General features: G+C 42.5%; 2 protein-coding genes across 3 annotated transcripts in view; both read left to right on the top strand.

The window, feature by feature from the left end:
* The window catches only part of DDX21 (DExD-box helicase 21), a 156,966-nt gene extending 150,711 nt beyond the window's left edge, over positions 1–6,255 (top strand). For both annotated transcript variants that reach the window (XM_050805218.1, XM_050805217.1), the window contains 3 exons: positions 69–203; positions 2,746–2,790; positions 3,749–6,255. In XM_050805218.1, the coding sequence (XP_050661175.1) occupies positions 69–203; positions 2,746–2,790; positions 3,749–4,018 (450 nt within the window). In that variant the 3' untranslated portion in view covers positions 4,019–6,255. The remainder of the gene's footprint in view (positions 1–68; positions 204–2,745; positions 2,791–3,748) is intronic.
* Positions 6,256–9,749: 3,494 nt separating this feature from the next.
* Positions 9,750–23,990, top strand: part of KIFBP (kinesin family binding protein) — a 31,989-nt gene continuing 17,748 nt past the window's right edge. Inside the window, 3 exon segments of the mRNA XM_050805233.1 lie at positions 9,750–10,083; positions 10,085–10,273; positions 23,357–23,455. Of these exon segments, the coding sequence (XP_050661190.1) occupies positions 9,847–10,083; positions 10,085–10,273; positions 23,357–23,455 (525 nt within the window). The 5' untranslated portion in view covers positions 9,750–9,846.

Genomic DNA, 23,990 nt, shown 5'->3' with positions numbered 1-23,990 from the left:
CAAAAGCAGGTATTTACCAATTAGGTTTATTTTCAGCACTTTAATTTTATTCCCTTTTCTTCTGTAAGGGTTTTGTGACCATGATCTTGCAGTGCTCAATTGAAATGCCAAATATTAGTTATGCTTGGAAAGAACTTAAAGAGCAGCTGGGCGAGGAGATTGATTCCAAAGTGAAGGGAATGGTTTTTCTCAAAGGAAAACTGGTAAGGCTGGGGTCTCTTGTAACCTTGATGGGGCTTTATGTGGGCAGGAAAGCATAAAGTGGTGTGGGTTCTTCCTCTTCTGTGGGAATGCTGCATCTCTTCACTCTCTCATCTTCCCTGGGTAATCTCATCTGTGATCCTCAGTTGCCACTCTGCCACTGACAACTAGTGTACCTCTATCTCCAGCCTGTACCATTCTCCTCACAGTGCCAGACTGGATCCAGCTGCTTCCCTGACATCTCCACCTAAATAGCTTATTTAAAGTAACTTTTTCAGAATCTTTTTTTTCTTCGCAATCCTATTCTAGCACTGGACTTATTCAGAACCTTGAATTCAAATTAAAAATGAAAACTTTTGCCTCCTAAACCTGGTGTTCTTTCTTCTGAGGACTTCTCTTGGTTAATGCCATAGACTTATCACAAGGATTCTCAAACATTTTGGTTTCACAATCCCTTTAGCAAATGTTAGGGACACCCAAAAACTTTAGTTTATATGGGTTATATCTGTTGATACTTACTGTATTAGAAATTAAAACTGGAACTCTAAAACACAATATCATTTTCCATTAGCCATCAGAGCAATGATTTTATCACGTCATATAGTGTCTAGGAAACTCCACTGAACCCTTGAGACAATGGGTGTGGAAAGGGCAGCATTATTATGAAAATAATTTTGACTTGGCGAAGCCCCTGAAAGATTTTCAGGTTTCCAGGTGTCCACTGGCCTAGTGAACCAATTAGGTTTATCTTCAGCTTATCGCATGTCTAGCCATGTTGTTTATCTCCACAAAACTTGTGGGATAAAGTCTCAACCCTTTCATAGGAGGGTAAGATCCTTCATGTCCTGGCCTCTGCTAGCCTTACAGCTTCATTTCTACCAACACCATTTACTCCAGCAGTGCCCACTACACCATGTTTATCTCATCCTCAGTGCCTGCTGAACCTACTATTTATAGTAATCTTTTGGCCGGGTGCGGTGGCTCACACTTGTAATCTCAGCACTTTGGGAGGCCAAGGTGGGCGGATCACCTGAGGTCCGGAGTTTGAGACCAACCTGACCAACATAGAGAAATGCTGTCTCTACTAAAAATACAAAATTAGCCAAGGATGATGGCGTATGCCTGTAATCCCAGCTGCTTGCAAGGCTGAGGCAGGAGAATCACTTGAAAACCCAGGAGGCAGAAGTTGCAGTGAGCCCAGATTGCGCCATTGCACTCCAGCCTGGGCAACAAGAGTGAAATTCTGTCTCAAAAAAAAAAATGTTGTATATATATAAATCGTTTCCTCCAAAGTAGCTTTTATGACTTTGCTTAGCCTTAAATCTTACCAGGCAATGTTAGGGGCATCTTTATCTGTACTTCAAAGTCTTTAGGACACATGTTTATGCAGGTAAACTTTTACCTTGCTGTGTTTGCTTACGGAGAGCCTCAAGAACACTCAAAGGCAAAAACTGTTTTCTAGTTACCTCTATCCCCAGTGAATGCCTGGGATTATACTCTACTTCGTAAATATGTAAGTGAAGATTACCATGAATGGCAAAATCCACCAGTAGGTGATGATACCTATGTTGTGATTGGGTAAATTTTGGGGTGAAAGGGGTGTTCCTTATAAAATACTGCAGTTGAAGACAGCAGGGAGAGGAGTGCCTGTATTAGTTAACACATAATTTGACTATATTTTTAGATGATTTCCTTGATTGGAGAGGATGGCACTTAATATTAAAAATGGTGTCCTGGCTAGGTGCCATGGCTCACACCTGTAATCTCAGTATTTTGAGAAGCTGAGTTGGGAAGATAATTCTTGAGACTGGCCTGGGCAACATAGTGACACTCTGTCTCTACCAAAAAAAAAAAAAAAAAAAAAAAAAAAAAAGCCAGGTGTAGTGGCATGCCAAAGTTACAGTAAGTTGTTAATTGCACCACAGTACTCCAGCCTAGGCAGTAGAGCAAGACCCTATCTTAAGAGGAAAAAAAAAAAGATGGTGTCCTGTATTATTTTTTTCATACTCTTACAGAAGGCTGAATTAAGAAAAACTAGACAATTAACAATAGAAGATCACTTGTTCTTCGCTTTTAGTTAGGTCATTCTGAATAGCTGGCATTGCTTTTCTGATGGAAGGCAGTATATAGTTTAACTATAGGTTTTAGAGCCATACAGACGAGATTTTAAATACTTGCTCCATTTAATAGCTGTGGGGCCTTAGACTAGTCAGTTAACCTTTCCAAGCCTGTTTGCTCAGCAATAAAATGTAGCTAATAGCCACTAGAGGGTTAGCACGGTGTAATAGCTAAGACTCTGTCTATAGTTAGAAAGTCCTAATTCGTTTGGAGTTTTTTTTTTTCAGTATTCCTTGTCTTTCTGCAGTGTACTTTTGCCAGCTGTAATGTATTAGCTTTGGTCTAAAGTTCATCTAAAATTATACCTGGTGGTTTTTTTTGCTTTATGTTTTTTGTTTTCTTTTTTTCACAGAATACGTGGTCTTTTAAAGGGAGTATTTTTATTGTGTGTTGGTTGGATTAACTTCCATTTACTTTGATTTCTAGGGTGTTTGCTTTGATGTACCTACCGCATCAGTAACTGAAATACAGGTATTCTTTTCTCTTAGATTTTAAAGTTAATGTACCTAAATTGTAGAATGTTAATTATGAAAATAGAGAATAATAGATTGGGAAACAATAGTTCTGGTTCCTTTCGTAAGAGATAATTGATAATTAAATTTTGGAATATTCCCCCCTAGCTTTTTAATTCTGAACAGCTTTTGTAGTTGAACCCACCTGGTTTCTGTAATTCCTTTATACAAAGTTGTGAACGATACCCAGCTCTCCCCGCCCTTTAACACTTACATATGTTATACAGGTTTTGTGTGTGTGTGTGTGTGTGTGCACATGTGTGTGTATGTTTTCAGAGTCTTGCTCTGTCGCCCAGGCTGGAGTGCAGTGGTGCAATCTTGGTTCACTGCAACCTCCACCTCCTGGGTTCAAGCAATTCTCTTGCCTCAGTTTCCCAAGTAGCTGGGATCATAGGTCCACCATCACCCCTGACTAATTTTTTGTCTTTTACTAGAGATGGGAGTTTCGCCATGTTGGCCAGGCTGGTCTTGAACTCCTGACCTCAGGTGATCCACTCACCTCCCAAAGTGCTGGGATTACAGGCATGAGCCACCACATCCAGCCTACAGGTGTTCATAGACATTTAAAATTGTTACATCTTTATTTAGTACTGTGAGAAATGTGTGCTTAATATATTTGTTTTATTACCTTTGGCTGTAGATACCCTGTAGCAATTGAGTTGAATAAATGGTTTAATAACTTAATAAATGAAGTAGTGATGAGGGCTATTTCTCATAATAAAACTACATTTTCCCACACTTTAGTGACACTGGCTTTTGGACCATGATGGTTGGCCAGTGTTATTTTTGACCAGTGACTTGTTAAGCACTTATGTTATCACCTTTTCTTTGAAAAAATGGAAAAATTTTGTTTTTCTCATGCTTTTTAAAAATTGAATAGTAATTAAAGCACATGAAAACAAAACGTTCTCTCACAGGAGAAATGGCATGATTCACGACGCTGGCAGCTCTCTGTGGCCACAGAGCAACCAGAGCTGGAAGGACCACGGGAAGGATATGGAGGCTTCAGGGGTCAACGGGAAAGCAGTCGAGGCTTCAGAGGACAGCGGGATGGAAACAGAAGATTCAGAGGACAGCGGGAAGGCAGTAGAGGCCCAAGAGGACAGCGATCAGGAGGTGGCAACAAAAGTAACAGATCCCAAAACAAAGGCCAGAAGCGGAGTTTCAGTAAAGCATTTGGTCAATAATTAGAAGATTTATATAGCAAAAAGAGAATGTTTGGCAATATAGAACTGAACATTATTTTTCTTACAAAGTTAAAAGCACATTGTGCCTCCTTTTGACCACTTGCCGAGTCCCTGTGTCTTTTAGACGCAGACAAGCTTCATTTAAATTATTTCATTTGATCATTATAATTTATAACTTTATTGCTACTTCTTCAGTTCTTCCTTTTGAAAGGTGTATGAATTCATTACATTTTTATTCTAAAGGATTATCTGTAGATTAGAAGATAAAATCAAACGTGTATCTGCCTATACTTTGTGAGTTCACCTGTCTTTATACTCAAAAGTGTCCCTTAATAGTGTCCTTCCCTGAAGTAAATACCTAAGGGAGTGTAACAGTCTCTGGAGGACCACTTTAAGCCTTTGGAAGATTTCCTCAGCCACCTGCCGAACAGTTTCTCATGTGGTCCTATTGTTTGTCTACTGAGACTTAATACTGAGCAATGTTTTGAAACAAGATTTCAAACTAATCTGGATTGTAATACAGTTTATACCAGTGTATGCGCTAGACTTGGAAGATGTAGTACATTTGATATAGATTACCTATACTTATGTTCATTTTGATACATTTTTAGCTTCTCATTATAAGGTGATTCATGCTTTAGTGAATTCTTCACAGATAGTATATATAAAAGTACATTTTAATAGAAAGCCAGGGTCTTTAAGGAATTTCAAATGTATAAGGTGGCTCCATAACTTTATTTGTAAGTAGGCTGGATAAATGGTGCTTAAAATGATAATGTACTCCACTTCTTCCTATTGGAAGATTAACATTATTTACCAACAAGATTTAAGGGAGTAGGGGGTTGCAGATTAACATTGCCAAAGAGTACGTAAAAAAAAAAAAACCAAACCACTGGAAATAGTCAAATGCAAAAATGTTACAAATTCATAACTGGAGAGCAAAGAGAACAAGTATGATTTGCATGATAAAGCATTGTTTTAATGGTGAAAACTTCACAGATCACTAATGTTTCTAGAGGTTAACTTCAAGTGGGCAAGCTGGGGTTTTTAGGTAGTCAGTGGCCTAGTTTCTAAAGCCACAGTATAGGGTCTGTTTGTTAAACTGAATCTCTGTTGAAAGTTTGTTTTAGCTGATTGGAGGCTTCCTTTTAAGACAAACTGTATGTGATTAAGTTGTTTTAAGGGAACTGAAGAAGTTGATGTAACCCCTGGCCAGATAACACTGTATCTGATTTCTCAGATACTATTTCTCTGGGAAACATTCTACATAGCACAGGAGCTTAAGAGTGGCATTATCTTCTTGCCTTAATTTCCAGAGATTATTTCTGTACTGAGAATCCTGGAACTACTATGCTAGGAAATTTAAAGCCGCATGGTCTGTCTTGTTTTCATTTAATTATTGTGAACACCTAGAATCTTTCTAGGTCCTGATTTCTCTTGCTTAATCCAGTCTTTATCTCTAACTGCCGCTTATTTGATCACCATGTACTAGGGGCTCTGAGAGCCAGCTCAGCTCCTGATCCTTGAGGCAGCATCCTTTTTCTATTTGAACTTCAGTTCTGTCCTTGAATCCTGACTAGATATTTCTTGCCCTCTGGTCTCAGAATTCTCTTGGCTTTTATTCGTTGATCCACTTGCCAGTTTTATCACTTTACCCTTGTTCCTCATGACTTCCCATCAAGCCATGGGTATTAGGTGACAGTGTAATTTATTAAATTCTGATTTTGCCCAAATACTAGGCATGCTTTAATAACAACTGAACCTTTTCATTATTTGGATAGGCATGGGTACCTTATCAAGCAGATTAAAAGGATATGGTACCTGTCCTTTAGAAAAGAACAGCCAAAACCTTGTTGTGGATTATGGATTTAGCATAAAGAAAAATAATCCAGCATAAATTAAGAGTAAGAGGGAAGATTAATAGAAATTTCACTTCACATAACTTAAAACATGGCTATTTCAATAAATGAAACTAAAGTTTCTCCTGGATCCCAGAATTCAACCTGTATTTATAAATGTATAATGTATTTAGCTACTTTTTGGTTTAAATGAACTTGTTGGGTTAGCTTGGTAAATGTTACAATTTTTACTATTTTCTACAGAGAAAATATTTTCTAATTTAAGTTGGAGCTATCTGTGCAGCAGTTTCTCTACAGTTGTACATAAATGTTTTTACTATAAAATGAGCTAATGTATAAAATACTACTCTATACCATAATAAAGATAGTAATACTTGATTTTGGTGGCTTTTGTTTTCTAAAATGAAAATAGCTTGAAATATTTATTATAAAAATAATAAAAGCTAGATATAAAAATCTAAAGAGAAAAAAAAAACCAGTCACCCTTATCTAATATTTTAGTGAGCAGTCTTCCACATATTCTTTTATAAAATTGGAATCATTTGATTTTGTGAATTGCTTTTCCGCCCTCAACATGTTGTGCACAATTTTGTACAGGCCTACATGGACATTTTTGATGACTACATGTTATCTTGTATAGATATGCCACTACACATTTAACCAGTACTTGATGGCCATGCTGGTTATTTTTCACCATTATAAACAACCCTAAAGTTAATATCTTCATATACGTGTTTGCATACTTGTCTGTCACCTTAGGATACATTTACTAAAGGTAGAACTGCAGCTTTGAACTCCTGGGCTCAAGTTATCCTCCCTCTCAGCCTCCCAAGTAGCTGAGACTACAGGTGGGTACCACCAAACCTGGATAATATTTAAATTTTTTATAGAGGTGGAGTCTCATTCCGTTGACCAGGCTGGTCGTGAACCCTTGGCCTCATGCAATCGTCCTTCCTTGGCCTCCCAAAGTGCTGGGATTATAGTGTGAGCCACCATGCTGGCCTCTTCTAATTACCTGTCATGAGATGGATCTCTAGTCATTGCATTATGGTTTATGTATTTAATATGTTTAGTGTTTTCCCTATACCAGGGCATGGATTTTTGTCTTTTTTTGAGATAGGGTCTCTATCTGTTACCCAGGATGGAGTGCAGTGGCATGATCATAGCTCATTGCAGCCTTGAACTCCTGGGCTCCAATAATCCTCTTACTTCAGTCTCCCACAGAGCTAAGACTATAGGCATGTGCCGTCACACCTGGCCAATATTTCTTTAAAAATGTTTTTTGTAGAGCTGGAGATCTCACCATATTGTCCAGGCTGGTGAATTTTTGTCCATTTTTTACTGCTGAATTTCCAGCACCTACAACAGTGCCTGGCAAATAACAGACACTCAATAATGAACAAGTGAACAAATTTTTTTTTTTCTTTTTGAGGCAGGGTCTCTGTTGCCCGGGCTGGTCTTGAAAGCCTGGGCTCAATCCCATGACCTCGGCCTCCCAAAGTGCTAGGATTACAGGTGGGAGCCACCGCGCCCAGCCCAACTCATTTTAAATGTACTGGGAAATGCACTGATAGGAAGGAGGCCAAACCGGCAACAGGACTGCCTGTTAGAAGTAATCAGATGATGGCCTAAACTAATGGAGGTAAAAAGATGTACACAGAGCTCTTTAGTAGGTGGACTAAGCAGTACTACTTGGTTTTAGGTTTAATGACAGAAAAGGCCTGGTGCAGTGGCTCACACCTGTAATCACAGCACTTTGGGAGGCCAAGGCAGGCAGATTATTTCAGGTCAGGAGTTCGAGACCAGTATGGCCAACATGGTCCCACCATCTCTACTGAAAATACAAAAATTAACCAGGTGTGGTGATGCACACCTGTAATCCCAACTACTCAGGAGGTTGAGGTTGCAGTGAGCCGAGACCATGCCAATGCACTCCAGCCTGGGCAACAAAGCAAGACCCCATCTCTACAAAAAAAAAAAAAAAAAAAAAAAAGTACAGGAAATCAGCCTGGTGGATGGTGGTGCCATTCACTGACATGTAGAATTGCAAATGTGGCAAATTTGGTATGGGAAGGAAGGGGCATGTGAAGAGGAAGATCATACATTTAGACTTGAATATACTGATACAGAGCAGCTATTGAAACATTCAGGTGTGATTGTTCTAGCTCGATGTTGGATATTCCAGTCTGGAACTCTGGAGAGCCATCTGGCCTGGAGACGAAGTGGGAGTGAGGAGCACATGTAATGATAGACTTGGAAATGGATGAGATCTCCCAGGGATAAGGTTTAGGAAGGAATTTTTAGGAGCATTAACACTTAAAGGATAGATGTTTAATTTTATTTATTCTTCAGAATAATTCTGTAGAGGTAAGTAGTAGTATCATTCAGATTTTACTATGGGAAACCTGAAGCTTAAAAAAGTTTAACTTGTCAATTAAGAAAGCAGGTCAATCTGAGGTTCAAATCATATGTATATGAACTTCCAAAATCAATGCTCCTTTGTACGTCTCAAAGCACTTTACACAACTGGTGCGTAATAGTTAAAATCTTATCTCACCCCTCCCCATTTGACTTGATAACTTAGGAAGGTAAAAGGCATGAGGTGGCTTTCACAGCTGTGGGACTTAGCTCTTGTTACCTTGGGCAGTTGTACAGATTCCTACAACCTGTATTTCAGGGTTGAAGTGAAAGTATTTGACTATCACTGAGTGTTTTGTGTATTTATGGCTCTCGATCAAGATATTATATGTTGATAATAATCAGCTCTCGGCTACATTTCAATCTTTTTTTTTCTTTTAGTTTACTTTAAATTCTGGGATATATGTGCAGAACGTGCAGGTTTGTTACATAGGTATACATGTGCCATGGTGGTTTGCTGCACCTATCAACCTGTCATCTAGGTTTTACGCCCGCATGCATTAGGTATTTGTTCTATTTTTTTTTTTTTTTTTTTTTTGAGACGGAGTCTCGCTCTGTTGCCCAGGCTGGAGTGCTGTGGCCGGATCTCAGCTCACTGCAAGCTCCGCCTCCCGGGTTCCCGCCATTCTCCTGCCTCAGCCTCCCAAGTAGCTGGGACTACAGGCGCCCGCCACCTCGCCCGGCTAGTTTTTTGTATTTTTTAGTAGAGACGGGGTTTCACCGTGTTAGCCAGGATGGTCTCGATCTCCTGACCTCGTGATCCGCCCGTCTCGGCCTCCCAAAGTGCTGGGATTACAGGCTTGAGCCACCGCGCCCGGCCAGGTATTTGTTCTAATACTCGTGTTTTCTTTTTTTTTGAGGCAGTCTCGCTCACTGTAACTTCCACCTCTTGGACTCAAGCGATCCTTCCACCTCACGCTCCGTGGTAGCTGGAACTACAGCCGCGCGCCACCACACCCGGCTAATTTTTTAAAAAAATTATTGTAGAGATGGGTCTTGCTATGTTGCCCACTCCAGTAGGCATCCCAAAATGTTACTGGCATTGCAAAATGTTGGGATTACAGATGTGAGCCGCCACGCCTGTCCTTTTTTAAAAAAGAAAGTTTTATCCAGTGACAGGCTGGGGTATATACACTTAATGTCTAAAGGTTTTTGCCTTTCAGTTCATATCAACGCGAGTAGAGTTAGCTAGCTATGTTTGTAAAAAACATTTCGGCATGCTTCGTTAAAGTAAGCTTATATTAAACATTTATATAAATCCATCCTCACAGGGTCAATCTAGAGATAAACTCTCCGCTGCAGGGGGCGGGGAAGGAGGCGGGAACACCCTCATTTACAACTTCGTTTCCATGAGAATGGTTGTTGTGGTGATTGCTACGTCTTCCCATTGGTCACTGCCGAGCGTATTGCGGTTCTCCGGACGGGTTTTATTGGTTCTCGTTCCATAGCGGCCGCAACGTGCCGAGAGCCGTAAGTAAAGTGTCGCAAAGCAGAAGGAAGGCGGGAGTCCCGACTGCAAACATTGAGGAAAGCCAGGCAGTAGAGGCCGCTATGGCGAACGTTCCGTGGGCAGAGGTCTGCGAGAAATTCCAGGCGGCGCTGACCCTGTCGCGGGTGGAACTGCAAAAAAATCCGGAGAAGGAACCGTACAAGTCCAAATACAGCGCCCGGGCCCTGCTGGAAGAGGTCAAGGCGCTGCTCGGCCCCGCGCCTGAGGACGAGGATGAGCGGCCTGAGGCCGAGGACGGCCCGGGTGCTGGTGACCACGCCCTGGGGCTGCCGGCTGAGGATGGTGGAGCCCGAGGGGCCCGTGGCCCAGCGGGCGGTGAGGCTGGCGGTCATTGAGTTCCACCTCGGGGTGAACCACATCGACACGGAGGAGCTGTCGGCGGGGGAGGAGCACCTGGTGAAATGCCTGCGGCTGCTGCGCCGGTACCGACTCTCGCACGACTGCATCTCCCTCTACATCCAGGCGCAGGTGAGAGCGAGCCCGGCAGGCCGGCCCCTGTCGACGAATGGCGAGGGATGGGGAGGAGCCCCTGCCAAGGCCAAGGGCAGAAGTTCTAAGGCGCAATTCGTCCCCACGTTTTTGAAGCTCTGGACTGAGTCCCAGAGAGCGTCTGTGGTCTTAAAAAAAGCCAGTCTTAAGGACGTATTGCCTTGTAACTAGATCTCCCACAGTCGTCCCCAGACTCCCTGTCCACCCTCGTCGCCCACTCCAACATCGCTTGCTGCTGCTTCACTTAGTCGTGGCGATGCATTGGTGTCCGAGACCCTCCTACATCGTCATGCGCTTTCCTCTCCACCAGTCCAACTCCTGTTCATTCTGTTAAGAAAATCCAAAGTAATTTAAATCTTAACGTCCCAAGGAAATGATAATGACCGGAGTACATTCTTTTTTGGTTTTGTTTTTGTCTTTTTCTTGGAGATAGGGTTCTTACTGTGTCGCCCAGGTTGGAGTTAAGTGGCACCATCATAGCGCACTGCAGCTTCCACCTCTTGGGCTCAAGCAGTCCTCCTGCCTCAGCCTTCATAGTAGCTGGGACCACAGGCACACGCCACCATTCTTGGTAATTTTTAAAATTTTCTGTAGAGATGGGGGTCTCACTATATTGCCCAGGCTGGTCTTGAACTCCTGGACCCAAGTGATCCTTCTGGCTCGGCTTCCCAAAGTGCTGGGATTACAGGCCTGAGCCGCTGTGCCTGGCTCGTAATACATTCTTAATTCAAAATAATGTGTCCAAAATCTTCAGCTTCCTTTCTTACCAAATTCATTTGTTTGCATCTTAGGGAATTCTTTCCCATTCTTGAAAACCTATCTCAAGAATCACTTCCTTTAGTATTAATAACTTTCTTGGGACCATTTTGAGCCAAACTGATCTCTCCTTCCTACCTTTGAATTCTTATAATACTTTTTGTATATACCATTTATATGGTACTTGATTTATTAAATAAATCTGGGCAGGGCACAGTGGTTCCCATCTGTAATCCCAGCATTTTGGGAGGCCGAAGTGGGAGGATGGCATGAGGTCAGGAGTTCAAGACCAGCCTGGGCAACAAAGTGAGACTCTGTCTCTAAAAAAAAAAAAAAGCAAAAGAAAACCGCACAAAACTAGCCAGGCGTGGTGGTACACACCTGTAGCCCTAGCTACTGGGGAGGCTAGGCTGAGCTGGGAGGATCACTTGAGCCCCTGGAGGAGCCGTGATCATGCCACTGCAACTCCAGCCTGGGTGACAGAGCAAGACCTTTTCTCAGCAACAACAACAAAATCCACATCAATATTCTAAAGTAATATTGGTCAACACCTGTGAAAAGAAAGGGTGAAAAAAAGAAAAATACTTTAAAAAGTTAATATTGGGACAGGTGAATATGGATGTTCATCAAAGCAGTGTTGATTTTTTTTTGGAGACAGAGTCTCGCTGTCTCCCAGGCTGGAGTGCAGTGGTGCAATCTCGGCTCACTGCAGTCTCTGCCTCTCGGGTTCAAGTGATTCTCCTGCCTCGGCTCCTGAGTAGCTGAGACTACAGGTGCGTGCCACCATGCTCGGCTAATTTTTTGTATTTTTTTGTAGAGATGGGGTTTCACTGTGTTAGGCAGGATGGTCTTGATCTCCTGACCTCGTGATCCACCCTCCTTGGCCTCCCAAAGTGCTGGGATTACAGGCACGAGTCGCCACACCCGGCCAGTGTTGATTATTAAAGAAGAAAAACTGCAGGGCTGAGGCAGGAGGGTTGCTTGAGCCCAGGAGGTCAAGGCTGCAGTGAGCCAAGATCATGCCACTGCACTCCAGCCTGTGCAACAGAGTGAGACCCTGTCTCAAAAAACAAAGAAAAGGAAAACAATATAAATGTCAGTAGGAATATGATTAAATTCCATTACATCCAAACAGAAGAACAGTACATAATTATTAAAAATAATAATTATATTTTAAAAAATTGGCAATATGAAGAGGGAGGGAGAAGACTGTAAGCCATGTTTAGAATTATGTAGAAAAGGCCAGGTATGGTGGCTCACACTTGGAATCCTAGCACTTTGGGAGGCTGGGATGAGATGATCACTCGAGCTTAGGAGTTCAAGACAAGCCTGGGCACATAGTGACACCTATTTTTAGTCGCTACTAAAAATAAGAAAAAAAAATTATTCCAGGCATGGCTGCTTCACTAGGCAGTATGTTCTTTGGGCAGCCATCAGAGCCCCAACCACCACCAGGGCTCTGGGACCAGGCTTCCCTTACTTACCAGCAGCTCCAGGAGCTCTGAGACCTTCTAACAATACTTTGGTGGACGATGTGAAGTCATCTTTCCAGACTTGCTTAGCCTCTCCGGTAAGTCAGGACTATGTCAATGGCACCAATCAGGAAGAAATTGGAACTGGTGTTGATCGGTGTATACACAAGTTTCTGGATATTGCAAGACAGAATGTTTTTTTCCTACAAAAAAGATTGCAATTATCTGTCCAGAAACCAGAGCAAGTTATCAATGAGGATGTCTCCAAACTAAGAAATGAGTAACATTGGAGACATGCACTGGTCCAGAAGCACTTGACAAAGCTAAGGCGTTGGCAGCAAGTGCTGGAGGTCATCATGTGCAGCACAAAAAGCTAATTTTTTTTTGCTTGTTTTTTATTTTTATTTTTGAGACAGAATCTTTCTTTGTTGCCCAGGCTACATAGCAGTGGCACCTTCACAGCTCACTGCAACTTCCACCTTCCTGGCTTAAGCGATCCTTCCACCTCAGCCTCCCAAATAGCTGGGACCACAGGTGCATGCCACCATGCCCAGCTAATTTTTGTATTTTTAGAGAGACGGTGTTTCACCATGTTGCTCGGGCTGGTCTCGAACTCCTGAGCTCAGGCAATCTATCCACCCCAGACTCCCAAAGTGTTGGGATTACCGGTATGAGCCACCGTGCCTGGCCTTTTTAAATTTTTTGCATGACTTTTCATCTTTTTATGTGTGTTTCCCATTTGTTTGATATGAGGGAAAAAATTCTAATAGCTTGAGATCAAAGGGATGGGGATTTTGGTTGTAGGCCTTTTATAATACCCCTCAGTGGTGGTGTAGAAAAATAGGTAAGTTTTTTCTGTTTCAAGACTTCAGACTACCTCAAGAAGAACAATCTAATGCAATGGTATTTGTAATGCTTCCAGAGGTCTCAGAAGAGGAATTTTTTTTGTAAATGAGTTGAAAGAGGATTAAAATATCCTGGGTTAGTGTAGTAATATTACAGTAGGATCCTTAGGTTGAAGCTGACTTTTATTTGGGGTAAGCTTATATTTTGTGTGGTGTTTATTTACTTTTTTTGAAGAGGAGGATGTAGTAGGAGCAGTGTTACAAATCAGTTTAAGTAATGGGGTAGACCCTGTTCTCAGTAGGGGTATAGGTGAGTTATGAGGACTAAAGCTTGCTCTGATGGTCTCTTTTTGTTTTGCTTTCTTTGGTTTTATCTTTTTTGTTTTACATTTGGGGAGGGGAGGGATTTTCCATTAAGGAAGAATTTGCTAGTGGATTTGATTCCAAGGGCCTGGGGTATCACAGTGGGGTTGGGGAGGGACTGCAGGGTGATCCTTGGCTACTGACCCTCCACAAAGAGTATGTGGTGCCCCTGCCCTTTGAAGATAATTTGCTCTCTTGTTAGTTTTGCAGGCCACCTCAGATTCTCTGTTGAATTGCTGTTAAGAAATACAGACCAGCGTTGTTTCTGGGCTCTTGCTGGGTGAGGTTTTCCTGAGTTTTATGTCTCTTCTTAGTTCACATCGTGTTACCCAGAACAAATACTTCACTGTCTTCTGAACAGGCAGTACTCCTGTGGCTCTGTATCTTGGCTCGTTTAGTTTTCTTCAGCCTTGAAGACTCCTTCCCACACTTGCTGACATCCACTCATGTTCCTGGTATGATCTGGATTGCTGCCTGGTCCCTGCAATATCCCAGTGCTCTTTCTGCTGCATTCTCAGAGCACAGGACTTTTCTCTTTTCTACTGACCTTGCTTGGTTCTCCCTTGTGGGTTAGTAATTTCTGTCTGTCTCTTTGCCCCTCACTAATTGTTCACCCATGAGAGTTAGGTATTACTCCCTTTAAATATACAGGGACCATATATAGTCTTTATCTTTTATACATGATACTTATTACTCAATTTTATGTGTGCAGGGTATCTGGCACATGGACCTGTGATTAGTAGCCTGAGGTCGACAAATGCATAGGTTAAACAAAACTTTTTTTTTTAATTTAATTTAATTTTATCTTATAGAGATGGGGTCTCACTGTATTGACCAGGCTGGTCTCAAACTCCTGGCCTCAAGTGGTCCTCACATCTTGGCTTCCCAAAATGCCAGGATTACGGGCATGAGCCACTGAGCCCAGCCTAAACAAAGCTTTTAAAAGCTCCTGCAACCTCAAGGTTGTTAACCTGGTCATCTCTTGGTAATTAGAAAGTCTGATTGGCTGCTTTAGATTTCTTAATTAAAAACCTAAATAAACTGATTAAGTTTTAGGCATTCTTTCAAAGGTTTCTCAGTGAAAAGATTGGGAACTATTCTATTTGGTGCTTTGTGAAAATATTTTGAATTAATGTATGTACCAGTTATTGCCATTTCTTAAGTCCAAAATGTTTTTCTGGTCAAATAAATAGCAGCTTTTCAAAAACAAATTAGCAGGGTGTGGTGGCGTGTAGTTCCAGCTACTCAGGAGGCTGAGGTGGGAGGACTACTTAAGCCTGGGAGATCAAGGCTGCAGTAAACTATGATGGTGTCACTGCACTCCAGCCTGTGTGACAGAGTGAGACCCTGTCTCAGAAAAAAAAAAAAAAAGAATTTGTAGAATGATCCTATTTTTGTATAAGACTATGTATACACATACACACACATATTTACATTATATATACACATATGATAAAAAGTTTATATATGTGTGAATATATACAAATACATATATACGTGTGTGTATATGAAAGAGTTTTGCAAGTATCAGTTCATGAGAATTCATGATATTCTAACTGCTTTGTCTTAATCTGGTGTCTTCTCCTTGGGGAACTATAGAACTTGGCTTTACATTATTTATCAAAAGAGATTGATATTACATTAGATTATCAAAAGAGAATTCTGCCTTCTCTGGGTTCCAGGTGCCTTAGGAATAATTTTTATCTGGTATTCCTTCTGATCCTTGTTATTACCAATATATACTGGCACTACCAGCTTGATTTTAGTAAAATTTCTTGGGAAATTAGTAGATTACTCTCCCCACTCCAGGTTATATATGTGTAAGGCATGCTTTTTGTTGTCATTGTTCACAGCTTCGTTGAGTTGCAATTGGCATATAATAAACTGCACTTTTTTTTTTTTTTTTTTGAGTCGGAGTCTCCCTCTGTCACCCAGGCTGGAGTGCAGTGGCAAGATCTTTGCTCACTGCAAGCTCCGCCTCCCAGGTTCACACCATTCTCCTGCCTTAGCCTCCCGAGTAGCTGGGACTACAGGTGCGTGCCACCACGCCCGGCTAATTTTTTGTATTTTTAGTAGAGACGGGGTTTCATCTTGTTAGTCAGGATGGTCTAGATCTCCTGACCTCGTGATCTGCCTGCCTCAGCCTCCCAGAGTGCTGGGATTACAGGCATGAGCCACCGTGCCTGGCTTTTAATTGCACATATTTGTAACGGTACAGTCGGATGAGTTTTGATACATGTGGTTTTTTTGTTTTTGTTTTGTTTTGTTTTGTTTTTTGTTTTTTGTTTTTGTTTTTTTGAAACGGAGTCTTGCTCTGTCGCTCAGGCTGGAGTGCAGTGGCACATCTCGGCTCACTGCAAGCTCTGCCTCCTGGGTTCACGCCATTCTCCTGCCTCAGCCTCCTAAGTAGCTGGGACTACAGGCGCCCGCCACCACTAATTTTTTTTTTTTTTTTTTTTTTTTTTTTTTTGTATTTTTAGTAGAGACAGGGTTTCACCGTGTTAGCCAGGATGGTCTCGATCTCCTGACCTTCGCCGGCCTTGGCCTCCCAAAGTGCTGGGATTACAGGCGTGAGCTACCGCGCCCCGCCTTTTTTGTTTGTTTGTTTGTTTGTTTTTGAGACAGAGTCTCACTTGTTGCCCAGGCTGGAGTGCAGTGGCGCGATCTCGGCTCACTGCAAGCTCCGCCTCCTGGTTTTGCGCCATTCTCCTGCCTCAGCCTCCGGATTAGCTGGCACTACAGGAGCGGGCTAATTTTTTGTATTTTTAGTAGAGACCGGGTTTCACCATGTTAGCCAGGATGGTCTAGATCTCCTGACCTCGTGATCCGCCCGCCTCGGCCTCCCAAAGTGCTGGGATTACAGGCATGAGCCACCGCACCCAGCCTGACATATGTATTTATACCTGTGAAACAATCACTGCAATCAAGATACGAACATACCTGTTACCACCAAAAGTTTTCTTGTGCTCCTTTGTAGTCCCTCCCTCTGTCCTATATTCTTTTCCTCCCTTCTGCTTGCTCCACCCCTGGATTTTGTAGATTTTTATTTTATTTTAGAGACAGAGTCTTACTGTGTTGCGTAGGCTGGCCTTAAACTCCTGGGACCATGTGAACCTTTCACCTCAGCCTCCTGAGTAGCTGGGACTATGTAGAAATTTATTTTATTGCCGGGCGCGGTGGCTCACGCCTGTAATCCCAGCACTTTGGGAGGCCGAGGCGGGCGGATCACAAGGTCAGGAGATCGAGACCACGGTGAAACCCCGTCTCTACTAAAAATACAAAAAATTAGCCGGGCGCGGTTGTGGGCGCCTGTAGTCCCAGCTACTCGGGAGGCTGAGGCAGGAGAATGGCGTGAACCCGGGAGGCGGAGCTTGCAGTGAGCCGAGATCGCGCCACTGCACTCCAGCCTGGGCGACAGAGCGAGACTCCGTCTCAAAAAAAAAAAAAAAAAAAAATTTATTTTATTTTATTTTATTTTATTTTTGGAAACAGGGTCTGACTCTGTCACCCAGGCTGGAGTGTAGCGGCAGGATCTTGGCTCACTGCAACCTCTGCTTCCTGGGCTCAAGCCATCCTCCCAAGTAGCTGGGACTACACAGTCATGCCACCATGCCCAGCTAATTTTTGTATTTTTTGTAGAGGCAGGGTTTTGCCATGTTGCCCAGGTGTCAAGTGATCTGCCTGCCTTGGCCTCCCAAAGTGCTGGGATTACAGGTATGCACCACTGTACCCAGCCTATGTAGAATTTTATGTTACTGAAATCATATTGTATATACTCTTGTTTTGGTATACCTTTTTTCCACTCCACATCATTATTTCATTCTGTATCTACTGAGCTGATCATGTCTTTTCATATTCAGTCTGTTAATAGGGTGGATTACATTGATTTTTGTAAATGTTAAACCTTGCATTCCTGGGATAAACTCCATTTGGTCATAATGTATTATCCTTTTTATATATTGTTGAACTGAATTCACTAAAATTTTGTTTAAAATCTTTGCATCTATGTTCATGAAGGATTTCAGTCTGTAGTTTTCTTGTTATATCTTTGGTTTAATATGGGAAGTGTTCTGTCCTTTTCTCTTTTCTGGAAGTGTTTGTGTAGTGTTGGTGTTAAACTTCATTACATGTTTGACACAATTTACCAGTAATACTTTTTTAGCTGTTTTTATTTTGTATTTTACTTTTCTCCTTACCTAGTTTGATATGATGGCAAGGATATGATATGTGAAAGATGCCAGACCTTCCATTGTAGCTTTTCTACCCTTAGTAGAATTTATATTGCATTTAAAGAATAATTCACATAAAGACTGGGCACAGTGGCTCATGGCTGTAATCCCAGCACTTTGGGAGGCCGAGGCGGGTGGATCACTTAAGGTCAGGAGTTTGAGATCCAACATGATGAAACCCCGTCTCTACTGAAAATACAAAAATTAGCCAGGTGTGGTGGTGGGTGCGTTATCACAGCTACTGTTGAGGCTGAGGCACAAGAAACCTTGAACCTGGGAGGCGGAGGTTGCAGTGGGCCGAGATTGTGTCACTGCACTCTAGACTGGGCAACAGAGCAAGACTCTATCTCAAAAAAAAACAGGTAATAATAATTCAAATAAAATGTCAATAGTGATTATCTCTGTGGAGTCAAACTTAAAAAAAAAAAATCCAAAACACCAAACCTAATTTAATTTTAAAAATAAAGGCAGGCCGGGTGTGGTGACTCACGCCTGGAATCCCAGCACTTTGGGAGGCCGAGGCAGGTGGATCACCTGAGGTCAGGAGTTCGAGACAAGCCTGGCCAAAATGGCAAAACCCCATCTCTACTAAAAATACAAAAATTAGCCGGGTGTGATGTTGGGCGCTTGTAATCCCAGCTACTCTGGAGGCTGAGGCAGGAGAATAACTTGAACCCTGCCTCAGGAGGTGGAGGTTGCAGTGAGCCGAGATCGTGCCACTGCACTCCAGCCTGGGCGACAAGAATGAAACACTGTCTCAAAAAAATAAATAGGCTGGGCGCAGTGGCTCACACCTGTGATCCCAGCACTTTGGGAGGCCAAGGCGGGTGGATTGCCTGAGATTAGCAGTTAGAGACCAGCCTGGCCAACATGGTGAAACCTCCTCTCTACTAAAAATACAAAAATTAGCCAGTCATGGTGGCAGGCGCCTGTAATCCCAGCTACTCAAGAAGCTAAGAGAGGAGAATTGCTTGAAGCCGGGAGGCGGAGGTTGCAGTGAACCAAGATCGCGCCACGGCACTCCAGCCTGGGTGATAGTGAGACTCCATCTCGAAAAAAAAATAAAATAAAATAAAAATAAATAAATAAATAAATAAAGGCATTCTAGATTCCTTACATGGTCCTTACCTTCAGGACCTTAATAGGTTATGATCCAGAAGAAGAATTTTAGTCATTTTTGGACATACTCTAGGGTCTCTCTTTGGTTTTGGATTTGTCACATACCAAGAATTGTTGCTTTCTGTGGCATAGTCTACCCTGGATCTGGCAGGCCAAACACAACCCTGTCCCAAAAATAGAGTGTGACTAACCAGTTTCTGGTACTAGGTGAGTCTCCAGACTACCTAGGTTAGGTGCAGTGTGCTGCAGTGGGGCATGGTGGTGTCATGGTCAAAGGAGTTTCCCAAGCACTTTCTATAATCAAAGGAGAAATAAGTTGAACTAAAGAGTAAGGAAAGCCTGGGCGCAGTGGCTCATGCCTTTAACCCCAGCACTTTGGGAGGCCGAGGCGGGAGGATCACGAGGTCAGGAGATCGAAACCATCCTGGCTAATACAGTGAAACCCCGTCTCAACTGAAAAAAAAAATACAGAAAAATTAGCTGGGTGTGGTGGCAGGTGCCTGTAGTCCCAGCTACTCAAGAGGCTGAGGCAGGAGAATGTCATGAACCTTGGAGGCGGAGCTTGCAGTGAGACCAGATGGTGCCACTGCACTCCAGCCTGAGCGACAGAGCGAGACTCCGTCTCAGGAAAAAAAAAAAAAAAAAAGGAAAAGGTGACTTGTAAGTCTAAGATCAGGAAATTACATTCAGTAAGTTATTAGGAAGGCAGAGCCCTTTGTATTAGTCCATTCTCATATTGCTATAAAGAACTACATGAGACTAGATACTTTATAAAGAAAAGAGGTTTAATTGGCTCACAGTTCCACAGGCTGTACAGGAGGTATAGCTGGGGAGGCCTCAGGAAACTTACAGTCATGGCAAAAGGTGAAGGGGAAGCTCAAACATCCTACATGGCTGGAGCAGGAAGGGGAGAGAGCAAAGGGAAGTGATATACACTTTCAAACAACCAGATCTCATGAGAACAGCAAGGGGAAATCCACCCCCATGATCCAGTCACCTCCCACCAGGCTTCTCCGCCAACACTGAAGATCACAATTCAACATGAGATTTGGATGGGGACACAGAGCCAAACCTTATCACCCTTCAAGTCTCTGTTACTTATGAGGTTTAATAAGGTCATCTATTATGTCAAGCCTCTATTACTTATGTAGTTTAATGAGGTCCTGGAAAGGACCTCATAAGTAACAGAGGAGAGAACTATCCAATCTCACAACATTATCAGTATGACCTATAGTCCTGGATACTGAGGACTGATCAAGTCACGTAAAAAAAAATTATACAATAGATATATTTTGTGAAGCCAGAAGACCAAAGTGCTATGTTCCAGTGGAATGACCAAGTCACTTTTATTTCGTTTTTCTTCAAATAGAGACAAAGTCTCACTGTGTTGCCCAGGCTGGTCTCGAACTCCTGGGCTAAAGTTTCAGCCTCCCAAAGTGTTGGGATTATAGGCATAAGCCACTGTGCCCAGCCAAAATATTTTTATTTATTTATTTATTTATTTATTTATTTATTTATTTATTTATTTTTGGAGACAGTCTCTCTCTCTGTTGCCCAGGCTGGATTGCAGTGGCGCAATCTCGGCTCACTGCAACCTCGACCTCCTGGGTTCAAGCGATTCTCCTGCCTCAGCCTCCTGAGTAACTGGGACTACAGACGTGTACCACCACACCTAGCTAATTTTTGTACTTTTAGTAGAGATGGGGTTTCACCATGTTGGTCAGGCTTGTCTTGAACTCCTAACCTTGTGATCTGCCTGCCTCGGCCTCCCAAAGTGCTGGGATTATAGGCGAGAGCCACTGCACCCGGCCCAAAAGATTTTTAAAACAAAATGTGTGATATAGTAATATATATACTTATTTATTAACATATTATATAATGTATCTAATATCTTTGATGATTTTAAAGTAATGATGAGCATAAATGATATTTTGAGATATCTGCAAACTAGCATAATAGGGTTTTTTTTTTTCATTTCTATTGTTCGCAAAGTCCCAGGTCCTATAATACTGCTACATTTTGTTTCCTGTGTTCATAATGAAAAGAAATGCTATATTTAATAGGAGATTAGTGAAAAGAAATTTGTATTTTTTTTTTTCCCTATCCAAATTCGTGGACTCTGAATTCTCTTTATGGATGCTTTGGGGGTCCTTAGACTTGAGGTTAAGAATTTCTGCATTAAAAACTCTGTTTCCTTAACCTATTCCTTCCCTAGGGGAATGGCAAAAGATGGTAGAAGGCCAGCCTCAGAAGTATCCTTGTGCCTGAAGGACTGACTATTCCAAGGGAAGTGAGGTAGACTAACTCCACTACATATATACTTTTTTTTTTTTTTGAGATAGGGTCTCACTCTGTAGCCCAGGCTAGAGTGCAGTGGCATGATCTTGGCTCACTGTAACCTCCACCTCCTGGGTTCAAGCCATTCTTCTGCCTCAGCCTCCCAGGTAGTTGGGATTACAGGCATCTGCCACCACACTTGGCTAATTTTTTTTTTTTTTTTTTTTTTTTTCAGTAGGGATGGGGTTTCACCATGTTGGCCAGGCTGATCTCAAACTCCTGACCTGAAGTGATCTGCCTACCTTGGCCTCCCAAAGTGCTAGGATTACAGGTGTGAGCCACTGTGCTGGGCCCATATATATAATTTTTTGGTTTTGGTTTTGTTTTTGAGACAGAGTCTTGCTCCATTGCCCAGGCAGGAGTGCAATGGTGCGATCTTGGCTCACTGCAGCCTCTACCTCCCAGGTTGAAACAGTTCTCGTGCCTCAGCCTCCCAAGCAGCTGAGATTACAGGCGCATGCCACCACTCCCGGCTAATTTTTGTGTTTTTAGTAGAGATGGGGTTTCGCCATTTTGGCGAGGCTGGTCTTGAACTTCTCGCCTCAAGTGACCTGCCTACCTCGGCCTCCCAAAGTGCTAGAATTACAGGTGTGAGCCACCACACCCAGCCTATTTCTTTTTTTAAAAAAAGTCGGCTGGGCGCGGTGGCTCAAGCCTGTAATCCCAGCACTTTGGGAGGCCGAGACGGGCGGATCACGAGGCTAGGAGATCAAGACCATCCTGGCTAACACGGTGAAACCCCGTCTCTATTAAAAAATACAAAAAATTAGCCGGGCGTGGTGGCGGGCGCCTCTAGTCCCAGCTACTCGGGAGGCTGAGGCAGGAGAATGGCGTGAACCCAGGAGGCGGAGCTTGCAGTGAGCTGAGATCCGGCCACTGCACTCCAGCCTGGGCGACAGAGCGAGACTCCGTCTCAAAAAAAAAAAAAAAAAAAAAAAAGGTCTCTGGAAGAGCATAGTATTTTCAAAGCACTATATGTTTCTGATCCATCTTTGTCTATTATCTCAGAAATCTCACCATGGCTTAGCTGATTGCCCCTTACTCAAATGCCCACATCATATTGTTGACCTGCTGGGGCTCGCAGTAATACTTGAAGGCTGGGATGCCAGGAGGATCCATTTCCAACTTACTCACATGGTTGTCGGCAGGATTCAGTTCCTCACAGGCTTTTTGATGGAGGGCCTCAGACTGTTGACCTCTCTCATTTCCTTTCCATATGGGCCTCTCCATAGGGTGGCTCACAACATGGCAGTTGGCTTCTTTAAGAAGGAGCAGTCAATTGGCTGGGCACAGTGGCTCATGCCTGTAATCCCAGCACTTTGGGAGGCCAAGGCGGGTGGATCACAAGGTCAGGAGATCGAGACCATCCTGGCTAACACGGTGAGACCCCATCTTCTACTAAAAATACAAAAAATTAGCCGGGTGTGGTGGCGGGCACCTGTAGTCCCAGCTGCTGGGGAGGCTGAGGCAGGAGAATGGCAGTAACCTGGGAGGCGGAGCGTGCAGTGAGCCGAGACTGCGCCACTGCACTCCATCCTGGGCAACAGAGTAAGACTCTGTCTCAAAAAAAAAAAAAAAAAAAAAAAAAAAGCAGGCAATAGATAGCACCCAAAATGGAAACCAAGGGTTTTGTTAACTAATCTTGGAAATGACTTTCCATCACTTCTGTGATAGTCTAGTTGTTAGAAGCACATCACTAAAACCAGCCTGTACTCAAGGGGAAGAGATTACATAAGAGCATGAATACCCAGAAGCAGAGATCATTGGGGGTTGATTTTAGCAGCTACCTGCTGCACTACATAAGGTCAATATCATTGTGAATAATTAATTGGTAATCCAACTCCACTATTTGGTTGGTAAGTATTGACTTTAAAACTATGAAATTTACTTTAATTGGAGGTCTTATATCATTGTTTGCTTCTCTTTTTCTTTATTTTCCAGAATAACCTGGGTATCTTGTGGTCTGAAAGAGAAGAAATTGAAACTGCACAGGCTTACCTAGAGTCATCAGAAGCCCTATATACTCAGTATATGAAGGAGGTATGTTACATGTCAGATAATTTTTAAGTTTTGATTGAAACTAGTCAAGAATTGATAGTAAGAATCCCTCATTCGTAATATTGGTGTGACTCTTCACTGTGCCCAGGAACTTCTCTATAGAGCTATCTGGGAAGTCACCTAATAGCTGAAATTATTGCATATTAAAGACTTCAGGGTTTTAAAAAAATAATTCTTGGATAGGACATAATGGCAACCTAGTCTAAATACCATTATAAAGGAAATATTATTCTAATGTTATCCTAAAATACTATTTGCATGTTTTTGTATTTATAATTTAAATATTTTATTTTGGTTTTCCATGAAAATAGCATTACTTGAAGGAAACAAGAACTACTTTAACAAAACATCTGAAATCTTTGAAGCAATGGTTCTCAAATGTTAGCACCCATCAAAATCTGGAGAGCTCGTGAAAGCAGAGCAGACTGGGCATCCAGGCTCTGATTTAATAGTTCTGGGGTGGGGAATTTGCTTTTTTTTTTTTTTTTTGACATGGAGTCTTGCTCTGTCACCCAGG

Source organism: Macaca thibetana, chromosome 9 (assembly GCF_024542745.1).
Source record: "Macaca thibetana thibetana isolate TM-01 chromosome 9, ASM2454274v1, whole genome shotgun sequence".
Lineage (NCBI taxonomy): Eukaryota > Metazoa > Chordata > Mammalia > Primates > Cercopithecidae > Macaca > Macaca thibetana.
This window is presented reverse-complemented; position numbering and strand designations above follow the sequence as displayed.